The sequence below is a fragment of the Diachasma alloeum genome, unplaced genomic scaffold (genome assembly GCF_001412515.2).
Source record: "Diachasma alloeum isolate Michigan unplaced genomic scaffold, Dall2.0 Dall_scaffold_00192, whole genome shotgun sequence".
In the NCBI taxonomy this organism is placed as follows: domain Eukaryota; kingdom Metazoa; phylum Arthropoda; class Insecta; order Hymenoptera; family Braconidae; genus Diachasma; species Diachasma alloeum.
Window position 1 is genome coordinate 1,051,424 of NW_021680357.1, and position 15,061 is coordinate 1,066,484.

Here is a 15,061-nt window from a genome sequence, read left to right on the forward strand (position 1 = left end):
TTGAATTTCATTTTCTCATGAATACCTTATAAATATTGATAATAAATCAAAGAGAATTCGACTACTAATGATTGAAGTGAATAGCGAAGTAGAGTAAAAGAATCTATAAAGAATTTTTCATTTTCAATTAATTATCTTCAATTTTTTTAAATAATCGGTCTCCATAAAAGGACAGAATTTATTAATTTCACCGATAATATATATACATGTGAAATATATATATATATATATATATATATATATATACATTTTCAAATTCTTCAGTGACATAATTTCAAATTCTTCAGAGGTAAATTTTTGAAATTTGAAATTATGTCACTGAAGAATTTGAAAATGCCGCGTGTTTTTTTTTCTGAATAACTTTGTGTCACATATTGACCAATCAGAATTAAGGATTAGCGGTCAGGCAGTTTCGAGATATTTCAATATAAAACAACTTCACGTTTCGTTCATCTTTAGTAAATAGGAAAATTCTTGAACGTTCAACAATTTTTATGATGGTGGTGAGTTATTTCTACGTTCCGTTCCGTAAAATTTCTCAATCGTTGGAGAAAAATGACGGAACGACTTGTTGTCCCCACGGCGGTGAGTCATCAGACGGGTTGTTACGGAAAATTTTCAAATTTTTACGGAACAAATCGTAGAATTTACGTGGCGATTCGTACAATTTCAGTTCCGACTCACACTTTCTATTGAATTTTCCTTCGCTCGCAGATTACGTTTCGAAACGTAATTTTCACGTTTTTTCCTAGTAATTTTTATTAAATTTTTCTCTCCGTGTGTGGGAAAAAACAAGGCTCTTGTGAATAGGGAAATTAGGGAAAACTAAGCTACATGCAAGTTCTCTATTCTATTCGTCAAGATTTTTATGAATGAACTTCTAATTTTGGTCTTGTCATATCGAAATTGTTTGTTTTCACCATTTTTCGCAGCCATATGGAAAGAAACTACCACCTGTGCCACCGTATAAAGAAAAAGATTGTAAACCTGCCGATGAAGAAACTCCGAAAGAAGTCGAGAATGCTGAAAAGACTGAAGAAAAGCCTGATCCGATTGTCTTCAAACCTACCATTGATCCTTACTTCGACCCGGAAGGGGCTGAGCGGCAATTGAACGCTAGAAATGCTATGAAAAATAAGAAAGAAGAAATCAAAGACTCCGAAAATTCTGAAAACCAATCTTGAATACAAGAGTTAACATAAGAAAATTAATTTCTCTTTCGTTATTGTTTCTGGGGAATATTTATTAATTTAGTTACGAATTTTTTATTTCTAGCAATTCGTGATTGAAATCTCCATTTTGTAATTTTGCGCTAAAAAATATCACTTTTTTTCATTCCCCTCATGGTTTTAATTAAATAAATTTCCGAATTATTCACAGTTTATTGGGCAGAATTGAAATCTATCCACTTGTATCTTCCGTTTACTTTTGAGTGAAGTAAGTAAAGAAATGTATGATTAATCTGTGCAACAGAGTTGGACCAGTAAAATGTATTAAGAATTTTTCCGACCACTCTCTTATGCTCATTTCGTTTCACATTTTCCTCATCACCCATTACCCATATCACACGCTGATGAGATGCAAAGCCGATCACTTGGTGATTCCGTTCGAGTCTCGCAAACCGCGTCATCTGTGATATTCCGTATGGTATAGTTGTCTCGATTTGTCAATATGAAGGGGATTTTCCTGCTTCTTTGTTTCGTCTCTGTCAGCGTTGTTTACGCTAGCAGAGGAGATAAAGACGAGAAAGATGAGGTGGAATTGTCGCTGGGTAAGATCAAGGGTTCGATCATCAACTCGAGGTTGAAGAAGAAAATATATTCATCTCCAGATTTGTCACGAGAACAATTAATTAATGAAGTGACTAAACCGAATAGGTCGATTCAGATCAGTTTTCAGAGAATATCTCTGAGTCTGAGGGAGATGAAAGAATTTTCCTCGGAATCTTCACGAAAATTTTCTCATCTCCCTGAGGCTCAGAGATATTTATCGACAACTCAATCCCTGGAATTGATATCACTGAACGTAAAAGAGATGAGGCGAGTTATTTGTCTTGCGACAGATCAGACTACCTTACAATGTCATTCTACGATGCATCAGTGGAGAAAACAAACATGATCTCGACATTATTTTTCCTGAATATCCTATGTTATTGGATTTCAGCCACTGGTTTCAGGGAAACCTTGGAACCGAACATTCGATGCATCGAAAGAAGGTCCACGATGTCCGCAGCTAAATTTCGACTTACAATCTGAAGATTGTTTGCGTCTCAGCGTCTACACAACGAAGGTAATTAATGCCTGGTGTGCATACGCGACCCCCATGCACATAAGAGAGAAAGTTTAATATGAAAGAATTATATTTTTTCTAAAAAAAAGTGCAGTAAAGCTGCGTAACTCATCAGTTCCTCTTTCCCACAAAATTTCTTCGTGCGTGAGCCGCTACTACGATTCCAGTTCCCCTCGGACAGTCGCAAAACGCCAGTACCGCAATATTCGACGACATAAATGCCAATTACACGACTCTCCTTCCAATAAGTTTCTTCTACAAACGTGGGACAGAGAGATCCCTCGTTCCCCCGAGCGTCTCAGAGAGTTCTACGTCCGGGGAAAACCCGTTGGCGTTGATAACTGACAAGGATTGGCGGATGTGAGCGTCAATAAAAATCGAAATCCTGTTCTAATTAATAAATCAATGTCAATGAACTCTTTGTCACCTTCAGCTTTACGCAGATGCTCTAGTTGGATTCGCTAATCATCGCTTTGTCAATCTCATGGGTGGACATTCGAGAGCACCAGTGTGGCACTGGAAATTCTCTTATCAGGGACGTTTCACTACTGCAAGGTGGCCGGACGGTAAACCATTCGGTGATAGCAATAACAAAATCATCTGAAGTCAATGATTTTTCTTGAATTACATGATTCACTCGTGATTTTATCAATTTTTCAGGTGTTGTACATCAAGACGACTTGATGTATCTCTTCTACCAGAGCAAGGTATTTCCATACTTCGAGGACGATGCACCGGAGAATGTGATGGTGGAGAAGATGACTGCCATATGGGCGAACTTTGCTAAAACTGGTGAACCAATGCCAAAAGACAATCCTCTGTTCAAAGATGTTAGTTGGACGAAATTCACGCCTGAGAATCAGGCGTATTTGGACATTGATAATAAACTCGAGGTGAAGAATGGGCTTTACATCGATAGGATGAATGTGTGGAAAGAATTGTTTCCCTTGAGGTCATTGTCTTGAACTAGTTATCATTAAATAATCCATACAACATGATTAGAAACGAATCAACACGTGGTCAGCACTTTAGTTTTTATCGTCAGCTCGTTGAAGAGATTAATTACTCATGAACCAATAAAAGAAGGAATTATCAATAATGAGAGGGTCTATTTGATAACATTTGTAGCAAAAAAACGTCGTGAGAATCTGATTCTCAAATGCATTTTACCCATTAAATGTGACTTTCTTTCATTCGCCTTGTGCCCCCAAAAGCTTGAATCCTCGAATTATTCTCGGTTTTTCAACGAGATGGAAAATTTGAATACCACTTGAATAGTTTATTGACTTTGAAGACAAGTAAACGCAAAAAAAATTAAACATTCATACCTCACAGTTAAGCTAATAAAGTTCTACGAATTCAGTCGACTCCGTCTCTCTTTTCCTCATTTTGTGCCACTTTTTCCTCATCGCTCATCACCTATATCACACCACGATGGCGTATAAAAGCCGAACGATCGGATATTCCATTCCAGTGTCGCAAGTAACTTCATTTGTGACATTTCGCATGATATAGTTGTCTCGATTTGCCAATATGAAGTGGATTTTCCTGCTTCTTTGTTTCGTCTCTGTCAGTGTTGCTTACGCTAGCAGAGGAGATACAGACGAGATAGTTGAGGTGGAATTGTCGCTGGGTAAGATCAAGGGTTCAATCATCAACTCGAGGTTGAAGAAGAAAATATATTCATTTCGTGGGGTGCGATTTGCCGAGCCGCCGACCGGTGAATTACGATTCAAAGTGAGTGTTATCTCCAGATTTGTCACGAGAACAATTAATTAATGAAGTGACTAAACCGAATAGGTCGATTCAGATCAGTTTTCAGAGAATATCTCTGAGTCTGAGGGAGATGAAATAATTTTCCTCGGGATCTTCACGAAAATTTTCTCATCTCCCTGAGGCTCAGAGATATTTATCGACAACTCGATCCCTGGAGTTCATATCACTGAACGCAAAAGAGATGAGACGAGTTATTTGTCTTGCGACAGATCAGACTACCTTACAATGTCATTCTACGATGAATAACTGGAGAAAACAAATATGATCTCGACATTATTTTTCCTGAATATCCCATGTTATTGGATTTCAGCCACCGGTTTCAGTGAAACCTTGGAACCGGACATTCGATGCGTCGAAAGAAGGTCCAGGATGTCCGCAGCCAAATTTAGACTTGCAATCTGAGGATTGTTTGCGTCTCAACGTCTACACAACGAAGGTAATTAATGTCTGGTGTGCATACGCGACCCCCATGTACACGGGTTTGTACTCTACATATTTGGATTAATTGCAGTGGATCAATAAATCAATACAGTGAATTAATCAATCAGCGTTGCATCGGCAGTCGTGATGGGTATCAGTTATCTTACCTCATCTTTTGAAAAGCAAGGCTGTCTTAAATTACCAGTACAAGGATTTTTTTCCATTGACAGTCCGAACATTCCAACTTAGTGAGAGACTTGTTTATCGTTGCTGATAATTTTTATTGTTCCTAAATTACGTAAAAGAAATAAACGGATGAGACAAGCGATATCGACTGAAATCCCAACAGAACATTGGAAAATGAATAAATCAGTACAGCTGTCGAACCCTCTTTTGAAACTTGATTTAGTAGAAAATAAAAAAATATATATTTCAGTTCCCATCGAAAGATGAAGCAGTGAAGAGACCGGTTATTGTCTTCTTTCATCCCGGCGGCTTCTACAGTTGGTCCGGACAGACTTACTATGCTGGTCCTCATTATATCATGGACCAAGATATCGTCTTAGTGACTGTCAATTATCGCCTAGGGTCTTTAGGTAAGATCACCTTCCAATGACTGTGATTGGGAGATGAAGTTGACTCAAAAGAACACGGAGAGATATTTTTTAGAAAAATTCTAGTGCTAGTACGGGAAAAGAGGCGCAAAGTGACGGCCAGGAAAAAATTCCAGTGCTGGCACTAGAAACTTTATTGGGGAAAACGTGAATTTTTCCCCGTATTTCTCTGAGAATTTCACAGAAATCCCCTGAATTTTTACCTTAACAGTACTAGAATTTTTCACAGCTGGTGGATTGTGATTTTTTCCAATACTCGTACTAGAATTTTTCTAGAAAATTTCTCTCCGTGAAGGGGAACCAGAATGACTTCTTGAATTGATACTGAAAATGACCCAAAAGTTATTGAATTTCCATTTAAGTCCCGGGTGTACTATCTTTCGAACGTTACCTCGATGTTTTTTTTCATCTTTCGTCATCTGAAATTGTCAATTAAGTCCTGCATCATGCAGAATCTTTGAAAAATTATAAATGAATAATTTTAAAAAAGTAGAAAAAATCCTTAATTTTTCCAAAGAGCATTTTTAATTTATATTCAGAATAAATTGAATAACAATAAATTGAAAAATGTATCTGATTTACGGTGACAAATGGCGGCCTGTCACCCAATATCATGCAGGGGGAAGACTGATTTCGTAAATCTTTTCCCACACTGCACAGAGACATTTATTACGGAAAAGGCTCTTTGAAAAAAGTTGTAATATTTTGGAGAATTTTTTAATCACACTTTTATCACATAAAAATGGCAGATGACTACATACCACTGTTTTGAAAATTGAGATACCTAGCTGTCACTTCCCATGAGGAGTTAGTGTTTTGTTATCCACCATGGAAAATGACAGCTAATAGATAATTTGCCAGAGCGACTCAGATATTTGTAATTTCCACTTTTTTCAACTCATTCTGAATCTCAATTAAAAACGCTCTTTGAAAAAGTTCAGAATTTTTTCTATTTTCGTTATCATTCTATTATATTTTTTGGGAATTTCTACATGATGTACCACTCAATTTACAATTTTGGATTACGAAAGATAAAAAAAATCCAGGTAACATTCGAAAGATAGTACACCCGGGCCTTAATTGTTAATTTTTGCCAATTCTCCCCTTTCCACAAAAATTATTATTCCTCCAGGATTTTTGAGTACTGGAGATGCCCTGGCACCCGGCAACAACGGCCTGAAGGATCAAGTGGTGGCACTCCGCTGGGTCCAGAAGCACATATCAAAATTCGGAGGTGATCCGAATTCCGTTACAATAGCCGGATGCAGTGCGGGTTCATGGAGTAATTCAGTTCATCTTGTCTCACCAATGAGCAAGGGCTTGTTTCACCGGGTAATCGGTGTGAGTGGAGCTGCGACATTCCAAAATCTATTGCCCCATCACCAGAAGGACCTGGCGAAGAGGCAAGCGGAAATCCTTGGATGCCCCAGTGACACCACCGAGAGGATACTCGCTTGTCTGAAGACTAAAACTGCCGAAGAATTCGGAAATTCACTCCCTCAATTTGCTGTAGGAACTTATTCTGCACTTACCCGCGCGGGCAAATTTTGAACAGAAAAACGTAGCGTTTGCTGTGAGAAATTCTATTGAATTTTTATTCGAACACTCTAATAATTCCGAAGCGAAACGATCAATCGGTTTATGTAGATCTTATCTATTAGCCAGTTTTCCACGAATATCTCAAAATCCAAGGGAAATAGAAAAATTTTTGTTGAAATATTTTTTGTAGAGTGAATTGAGAGCTACAAAAAAGGTCATTACAAAAATTTTGTAATTTCCCTTAGATTCGGAGATATTCCTTAAAAACTGACTTCACTACTGAATTTTCTTGTAGTTCTATTAGAATTATATTTAAAAATCCTATTTTTTTCTGTAGAAGATTATGCAATATTATTGCGTCATATTTTCAAAGGGATATTTCATAGAAAGAAGGCAATAGATCTTTATTTTTCTCTAGAAAACTCTTGGATAAAATTTTAGAAAAAAACTTGGAATATTCATGCCCAGGAATTTTATATTTCACATAAAAAATTCTAATAGAATAAGTTATATAGAAGAATCAACACCTATAGCCGCTTTCTACAATCAAATATCTATATAAAAAACACATGGGAAAGTCGCATAATTCTCAATAGAACTGGCGCAAGAAACAAATAGAATTCTCCAATAGAATTGTTCAAAAGCGTTAAATTGTTCTGTGAAATTTTTTCATACGTGTCATCATCCGTTTTTTTTTCGTGCTTACACCGAATCTTTCGCACCATCAATTATTTATTTTCATTGTTATTGATCTTTAGGAGTGGCAGGGAGATCCAGTTTTGCAGTGGAGACCGGTCATCGAGCCGGAGGTGCCTGGAGTGGAAAGATTCCTCTCTGATCAGCCAGTCGATCTCATCAGACAAGGAAAACTCTATCACGTGCCTGTGATGACGGGCATCACTAAGGACGAATTTGGTGGTGTTGTTACCAGTGAGTTAACAGCAAAATAAAAATTGATAATTCACAGAAAAATGAAACGAATTCGCTAGAAAATTCTATTGAATTTCTATGAGTTCTCGAGCGATTCTATTGAAAAATTCTCTTGCTTGGCTGCGCTTATTTCTCAATCTGAATGTTCAATGCGAAATATTCTATAGAAAAAATCATTGGAATGTGATTTTTCTGTACAACTTATTCTATTGAATATTTTGTACGAGAAAAAAGAGCAGTAAATCAGAAAACAATTGTCAATGTAATCAGCCAAAAATTGAAAGAATTTCCAATAGGAGTTCAATTGAATCATGAAACATGACGAAACAATTCTACTTTTTTCGACATTATTATGATTCCAGTTCCCATCGGACAGGCGCATAACGGTAGCAACGCGATATTCGATGACATAAATGCCAATTACACGAGAATCTTTCCGATAAGTTTTTTCTACGAACGTGGTACAGAGAGATCCCTCGCCATCACCGAGAGCCTCAGGAAGTTCTACCTCAAGGGAAAACCCGTTGGTGTTGATAGCTGGCAAGGATTGGCGGATGTGAGCATAAATAAAAATCGAAATCCCGTTCTAATTAATAAATCAATGCCAATGAACTCTTTGTCATCTTCAGCTTTACGCAGATGCTCTCGTTGGATTCGCTAATCATCGCTTTGTAAATCTCATGGGTGGACATTCGAGAGCACCAGTGTGGTACTGGAAATTCTCTTATCAGGGACGTTTCACTACTGCAAGATGGCCGGACGGTAAACCATTCGGTGAGAGCAATAACAAAATCATCTGAAGTCAATGATTTTTCTTGAATTACATGATTCACTCGTGATTTTATCAATTTTTCAGGTGTTGTACATCAAGACGACTTGATGTATCTCTTCTACCAGAGCAAGGTATTTCCATACTTCGAGGACGATGCACCGGAGAATGTGATGGTGGAGAAGATGACTGCCATATGGGCGAACTTTGCTAAAACTGGTGAACCAATACCGAAAGACAATCCTCTGTTCAAAGATGTTAGTTGGACGAAATTCACGCCGGAGAATCAAGCTTATTTGGACATTGATAATAAACTCGAGGTGAAGAATGGACTTTACATCGATAGAATGAAGGAGTGGGAAAGACTGTTTCCCTTGAGGCCATTGCCTTGATCATCAACATCGATCATCAAATCATACATTTAACATAACTAAGACAAAACGGAAATTTATGAAATGTTTTGGAGAGATCAACCAGTCATTAATAAAGAGACGATTATCTTATAAAAATGGTTCATTGTTTTGATATTTTTTATTCATTACATCGGTAGAAGTAATTTTTTACTTCTGCTGTCAGCAAAATTTAATTTCAAATACAATGTTAGTAGAACTCAGATAAAAATTCTTAGTGAATAGAATGTGTTTTTCAAAATAATCCTAATGAAATTCCTCGAGATCATCAATGAAGATCAATGAACTTGATAATTTATAAATTAATAAATGAAAAGTAGATCACATTAAAAAGTAATAAATCCTTTACGTTAATGACAAATAGATGTCAAAAGAGAGGTGTCCAAAGATTAAATTTGTGGCAATAACCGATTTTTTTCTGGAATTACTGCCTTGAACTTAGTTGTCGGAGGGGTCCAGTACCGAATATTTCTGGGATTTCTGGCGCCTGATTTAATAATGTCATCACCTCTTCGTTACAAAATTACTCGAATCATTCAGAGACAGCAAACAAAACCCGCAAAACACTTTTTTCGCACAGTCTAGAATTATTGATAATAATTAATTTAGACGCGCAAAAATAACTCAGTCTTATGAGAAAATGAATATTTCGATGTTAGAGAGAAGATTAAAATGTAGAAAACATCTTGAAAAATCAGAAAAAAAATTAATGAGAATGTTGATAACAAATCAGTAATTCATGAAATCAAAATTTCGTTTGCGCCATTCGACAAGTAAATGTATAGAGTATTTTCTGTAAAAATTTCATAATTTTCTATGAAAAACAAATCGTAGAATTTACGTGACGATTCATACAATTTCAGTTCCGACCCACACTTTTTATTGAATTTATTTCGTTCGTCGATTACGTTTCGAAACGTCATTTTTACGTTTCTTTTCTGGTAATTTTTATTGAGTTTTTCTCGTCGCGTTGATAATTTTATCTATTTCACGGGCAAATTTTTTGAATTGCGATGTCTACAATAGCATGAAAGATAATTAATTTTTATTAATCACGGAAAGGGTCCGTATGACATACAATTTAACGGACGCCGGTCGATTGGACATTCTCTCGGGTCCGTACGTGACAAGGGCGCCGTACTTCAGGGGTTAAATTATAATCCTAAGGCATTCGGCCAATTATAAAATCCCCAACAATGTCGGGCGAATTATCTAATAACTTTCACTTGGAATTGCGCAATCGAAAATAATCCACAAAATCTGTTTCATTCCCGACCAGACGGGGGCGGGCATGCGGATGGTAGGGCGACACGCCATTCAGGTAAAATGAGTCATTGTCTGCAACCACCTCAGTCGCGTCAAGGTTTATAGTTTTATAATGGGCAGTGGACGGTGCGGAAAAGAGGTATAAGAGGGTGTTACCGTTGGAATTTTAAAGATGCAATGAAAATTCATTTCGCAATGAAAATTCACATGACATTGTGATTGAAATTTCAAGAAATTTCTAACAGTGTAGGGGAGCACGGACGAAAAAATTTAATACAAAAACCCATCGAATTCGTTAAAAAATTCTATTGAACTGTTTTATTAGTTTTTGGTCGATTCTATTGAAATGTTCAATAGAAAATATTCAGTAGAAAAAGTCAATAGAATTCAATTTTTTACATAACTTATTCTATTGAGATATTTTCTATAGAATTTCCTCGGCTCAAATTTTCTAAGTTTTTTCGTTTGATGTTCTTGATGAGAAGAAAAGAAAAATAGAATGAAAAAAACTTAGAAAATGTGAGTCGAGCAAATTCTATAAAGAATATATGAAAAGAATAAGTTATATAGAAAAATCGAATTTTGTTAACTTTTTCTATTGAATTTTTTCTATTGAACATGTCAATAGAATCAGCCAAAAACTGATAGAAAGTTTAATAGAATTTTCTAACGAATTCGATAGGTTTTTCTATTAAATTTTTTCGTGTGTGAGGTTCGGGCAAAATGGGACATATTGAGATCTTTTCCAATTGTCAATATCTTCATTTATAACTGAAGATATTAACAACTAGAGAAGATCACGAAAGTCCTACACTGAGAGAAAAATATAATTCTTCTGACTATATTCCATCACCATCGAATTCGAGTCAAAAAGTCCTCAACAATTTTTCATGGATTACGGTAACTATGGCCGGAGAAGTAATTACTACGATGGAATGTAGCCATTGCAACTATTTTATAGTTCTCCTCACGATAGATTTGTCGTGGTTACTTTTGAACTTTGGTTAGTTTAACTGCATTTTGATTTGCACAAATTACGCTTGTGAAGTTACTATAATGTTATGTGCCGCATACAAAAAAAATCGCATCGTTCACCAAAATGCCTCAGCTATTTTCTTATTGTAAATCGAAATTCAGATTTTTCTCTCAGTGTATTTTGCCCGAGTCTCCCCTATCTACTACTTTAATTTCAATAAAAGTCATGCAAATTGTATCCTTCGAGTATTTCCGGGGTTTAACTTATGAAAACAATGAGTCTGCATAGTAACATTCTATCAGTTGTGGAGGGGGGTTCAACGCTACCTGCAAAGGGGTGGGTTATATACCTGCCTCCAACCCTAAGGACGTTTGGCAGGACTCGATAAAAGTCAAACGGTCACTTCTCGTCCAGCGCTCAAACTAGACGCATCGAACGCTCGATCCTTCCAACTTTTCAAAATCATTCCTCCCGGTGAAATACTCCAGTGAATAATCGTCATTTTCCATTCAAGTGGAATTCAATAATTTTCTAATCAATTACCAACATTTTCAACATTTCAACCAAACAAAATATTGACACGAGATTTAATTCAATAAACCAAGCATCACATAAAATAAAAGTCGGCGGAAATTTCATCATGGAACTTCGAAGAATAATCCGTATAATCACGACAATGGGAATTTCTGTCTTGTATCTGAGTGTCTGCGTGACATCTTCAACAGTACCTCCAAGTGAATTACGTGTCAGCAAGACTGGTAAGTTGAAAAAATTTCCTAAAAAACTTATTCTATTGAGACATTTTCTATAGAATTTCATCTTCTCAAATTTTCTAAGCTTTTCGTTTGATTGTCTTGTGTTGGTGAAAAAAAAAAGAAAATAGAATGAAAAAACGTGTACTGAAAAATCGAATTCTATTGACATTTTCTATACAATATTTTTTATTAAAAATTTCAATAGAATCGGCCAAAAACCAATAGAAAATCTAATAGAAATCCAATAGAATTGGCTAGCGAACTCGCTAGGTTTCTCTGAGCACTTGGAAGTCGTCATTTTTCAGTCATTCCTTTGTATCAAGGAAAATCGAGTCGAAAGGTTTAATCTTGGATTTATTCATAATTTGCCGCAAATTATTGAACAAAAAATTGAAAAATTCCACGAAAATTTTTGGAATGTGACGCTTTTGATAGAATATCTCAAGCAAATCATTATCCTGTTTCTCAGAGTTCTCACCAATCGTTGGCGGTTATTATGCAAGATCTGGTGAATTCCCATGGATGGCTGTGGTGCATCAGTTATTGCCGAGTGGTGGATATGCAAGCTGTGGTGGAAGTGTAATATCAACAAGATGGGTAGTCACCGCTGGTCATTGTATACTTTCCAGTCCAAAAAGGTTCCTCGTAGTTCTCGGAGAGATCGACAAGAGTAAAATAAAGGGTGAGCAGTACCTAGGCCAAGGGATCGCAATGATAACGACAAAAGTAGTGCGGCATCCACGATACATACAGACTGGCCAGGGGATTTTCAATGATATTGCACTACTCTACATGCCAAAGAATATCAAATTTGGAGGTGGGTAATAATCAAAATATATTAGTAGGTTCTAGTGAGGCCTATGGGGGTGCCTCCTATAGAATTGTCCACAGCAATATTTTTTAGATTTATTTTCGAAAACTTTCTCGTAGAGTTTTTTCATGTCATCTATAGAATGTTCTATAGACACATTTCTTATAGCCTTTCTCATAACATTTTTTGTAGGAATCATCCTCTATACGGTTGTTTTATTCTACCCATAGGCGTCATAATGATGCCTACAGAAGTGTCGTCTATAGAATTTTCTATAGGATTTTTATGGACTTTTCTATAGAATCTTCTCATAACATTTTCTGTGGGTGTCCCCGTATAGATTCTATAGAGAATTTCCCACTCCACCTGTATACCACCTATAGGTTTTTTATATGGCCTACAAACTTTTCTATAGAATTTTTCTGTGTCTATAGATTTTTTAAAAAAACCTTTTCTATATAACTTTTCTCATCACATTTTCTGTGAGACTTCTCTCTATAGAATTTTCTATTGGACCATTTTCTATAGATTTTTCTATAAAGCTTTTTCATTACATTTTCTGTGGTGTTCACCCTGTCTGTAGAATTTTCTACTCCATCTATATGCCATGTATTGAATTTTTCTATATCCTCTATGGAATTTTCTTTAAAGATCTTTTCTATGGAGTTTTCTATATAATTTTCTTATACCATTTTCTGTTGGTCTCAACTTCCCTATAGAATCTTCCACTCCGCCTATATGTCATTTATAGAATTTTTCTATATCCTCTATAGAACTTTCTATAAGGACATTTCCTATAGATTTTTCTATCAACCCTTTTCATAACATTTTCTGTGGGACTCACTCTCTACAGAATTTTCCACTCCATCTATATGCCATCTATAGAATTGTTCTATACCCTCTATAGAACTTTCTATAGGGACATTTGCTATAGATTTTTTTATAAACCTTTTTCATAGAATTTTCTCTGGGACTCACACTCTCTACAGAATTTTCCACTCCATCTATATGCCATCTATAGAATTGTTCTATACCCTCTATAGAACTTTCTATAGGGACATTTGCTATAGATTTTTCTGTAAACCTTTTTCATAGCATTTTCTGTGGGACTCACACTCTCTACAGAATTTTCCACTCCATCTATAGAATTTTTCTATACCCTCTATAGAACTTTCTACAGGGACATTTGCTGTAGATTTTTTTATAAACCTTTTTCATAANATGGTGATGGAATATAGTCAGAAGAATCATATTTTTCTCTCAGTGCAATAATCCCAATCTCGCTGCCCCCAATATCGCTTCCAATTATAATAATTCCAATCTCGCTCCCCTAATCAAATTGAAAATAAAATTGAGGTGAACAGAATGGTAATAAAATGTTTGAATCATGCTAGTGTCCCCTCGAATGGCAGAACTTGCGCAGGCCCACATTCACAAGGACACAATCACTCGGAAGAATCCCTTCGACGTGAAGAAATCAGCGTTGAAGGGCCCCGTCCCAGGGCGGATGACAGAACTCGCAAAACCAAATCACCCTCGTGAGCCAGTTCAGAAACCACCGAAACGAGAAATTAATAAATACGGTCAACCCATATTTCCGGTGCCGGTAAAATTTGCATTTTCGATTTTTTTTACTGCAAAAATGGAAAACTTGCATGAATTTTTTTCCATGAAAATTCCGTGCTANATTTTCCACTCCATCTATATGCCATCTATAGAATTGTTCTATACCCTCTACAGAACTTTCTATAGGGACATTTGCTATAGATTTTTCTACAAACCTTTTTCATAACATTTTCTGTGGTACTCACTCTCTACAGAATTTTCCACTCCATCTATATGCCATCTATAGAATTTTTCTATACCCTCTATAGAACTTTCTATAGGGACATTTGTTATAGATTTTTTTATAAACCTTTTTCATAACATTTTCTGTGGGACTCACTCTCTACAGAATTTTCCACTCCATCTATATGCCATCTATAGATTTTTTCTATACCCTCTATAGAAATTTATATAGGCACATTTGCTATAGGTTTTTCTATAAACCTTTTTCATAACATTTTCTGTGGTACTCACTCTCTACAGAATTTTCCACTCCATCTATGTGCCATCTATAGAANCGGAACAATTCACGTAATCCGCAATGGGGAATCGGTTTCCGGCAATTTTTGTAGGAATGGAAGAGAAGAAATCGGAAACGTTCAGTGAATTTTCTGGTTCATCACCGAACAAAGTACGAAATTGTCATGTATTTTTTCCGAAGAAGTAAAATCTTACAGAAACTTGCCGACTTATTATGCTTTCAAAATAAACAAGATGTATGCGCGCGTTGATCTATTCATTTGTTGAAATGAAGAAATGGAATTCGTTGAATTTCATTTTCTCATGAATACCTTATAAATATTGATAATAAATCAAAGAGAATTCGACTACTAATGATTGAAGTGAATAGCGAAGTAGAGTAAAAGAATCTATAAAGAATTTTTCATTTTCAATTAATTAT

General features: G+C 35.9%; 3 protein-coding genes and 1 pseudogene across 3 annotated transcripts in view; all 4 read left to right on the plus strand.

Annotated features, from left to right (window-relative positions):
* Positions 1-1,472, plus strand: part of LOC107048389 (triadin) — a gene marked incomplete in the record, with an annotated part of 7,426 nt that extends 5,954 nt beyond the window's left edge. Inside the window, 1 exon segment of the mRNA XM_015271537.1 lies at positions 933-1,472. Within this exon segment, the coding sequence (XP_015127023.1) occupies positions 933-1,184 (252 nt within the window).
* Positions 1,473-1,671: 199 nt separating this feature from the next.
* LOC107048390 lies at positions 1,672-3,269 on the plus strand (annotated as a pseudogene).
* A 477-nt stretch (positions 3,270-3,746) lies between these two features.
* On the plus strand, positions 3,747-8,853 carry LOC107048431 (esterase E4). The gene is made up of 8 exons (XM_015271590.1): positions 3,747-4,026; positions 4,376-4,501; positions 4,922-5,081; positions 6,232-6,608; positions 7,397-7,568; positions 7,931-8,124; positions 8,198-8,342; positions 8,425-8,853. Exons 1-8 carry the CDS (start codon positions 3,823-3,825, stop codon positions 8,727-8,729), a joined length of 1,683 nt encoding a protein of 560 aa, XP_015127076.1. The 5' UTR covers positions 3,747-3,822; the 3' UTR covers positions 8,730-8,853.
* Positions 8,854-11,665: 2,812 nt separating this feature from the next.
* Positions 11,666-15,061, plus strand: part of LOC107048391 (chymotrypsin B) — a 19,517-nt gene continuing 16,121 nt past the window's right edge. Inside the window, exons 1-2 of the mRNA XM_029126797.1 lie at positions 11,666-11,747; positions 12,214-12,561. Of these exons, the coding sequence (XP_028982630.1) occupies positions 11,666-11,747; positions 12,214-12,561 (430 nt within the window). The remainder of the gene's footprint in view (positions 11,748-12,213; positions 12,562-15,061) is intronic.

Coding starts and splice junctions, on each gene's coding strand:
- LOC107048431 (XM_015271590.1), top strand. CDS start 3,823: ATGAAGTGGATTTTCCTGCTTCTTTGTTTCGTCTCTGTCAGTGTTGCT. Junction 8,125..8,197: donor GCTGGCAAGGATTGGCGGAT/GTGAGCATAAAT, acceptor TGTCATCTTCAG/CTTTACGCAGATGCTCTCGT. Junction 8,343..8,424: donor GCCGGACGGTAAACCATTCG/GTGAGAGCAATA, acceptor TCAATTTTTCAG/GTGTTGTACATCAAGACGAC.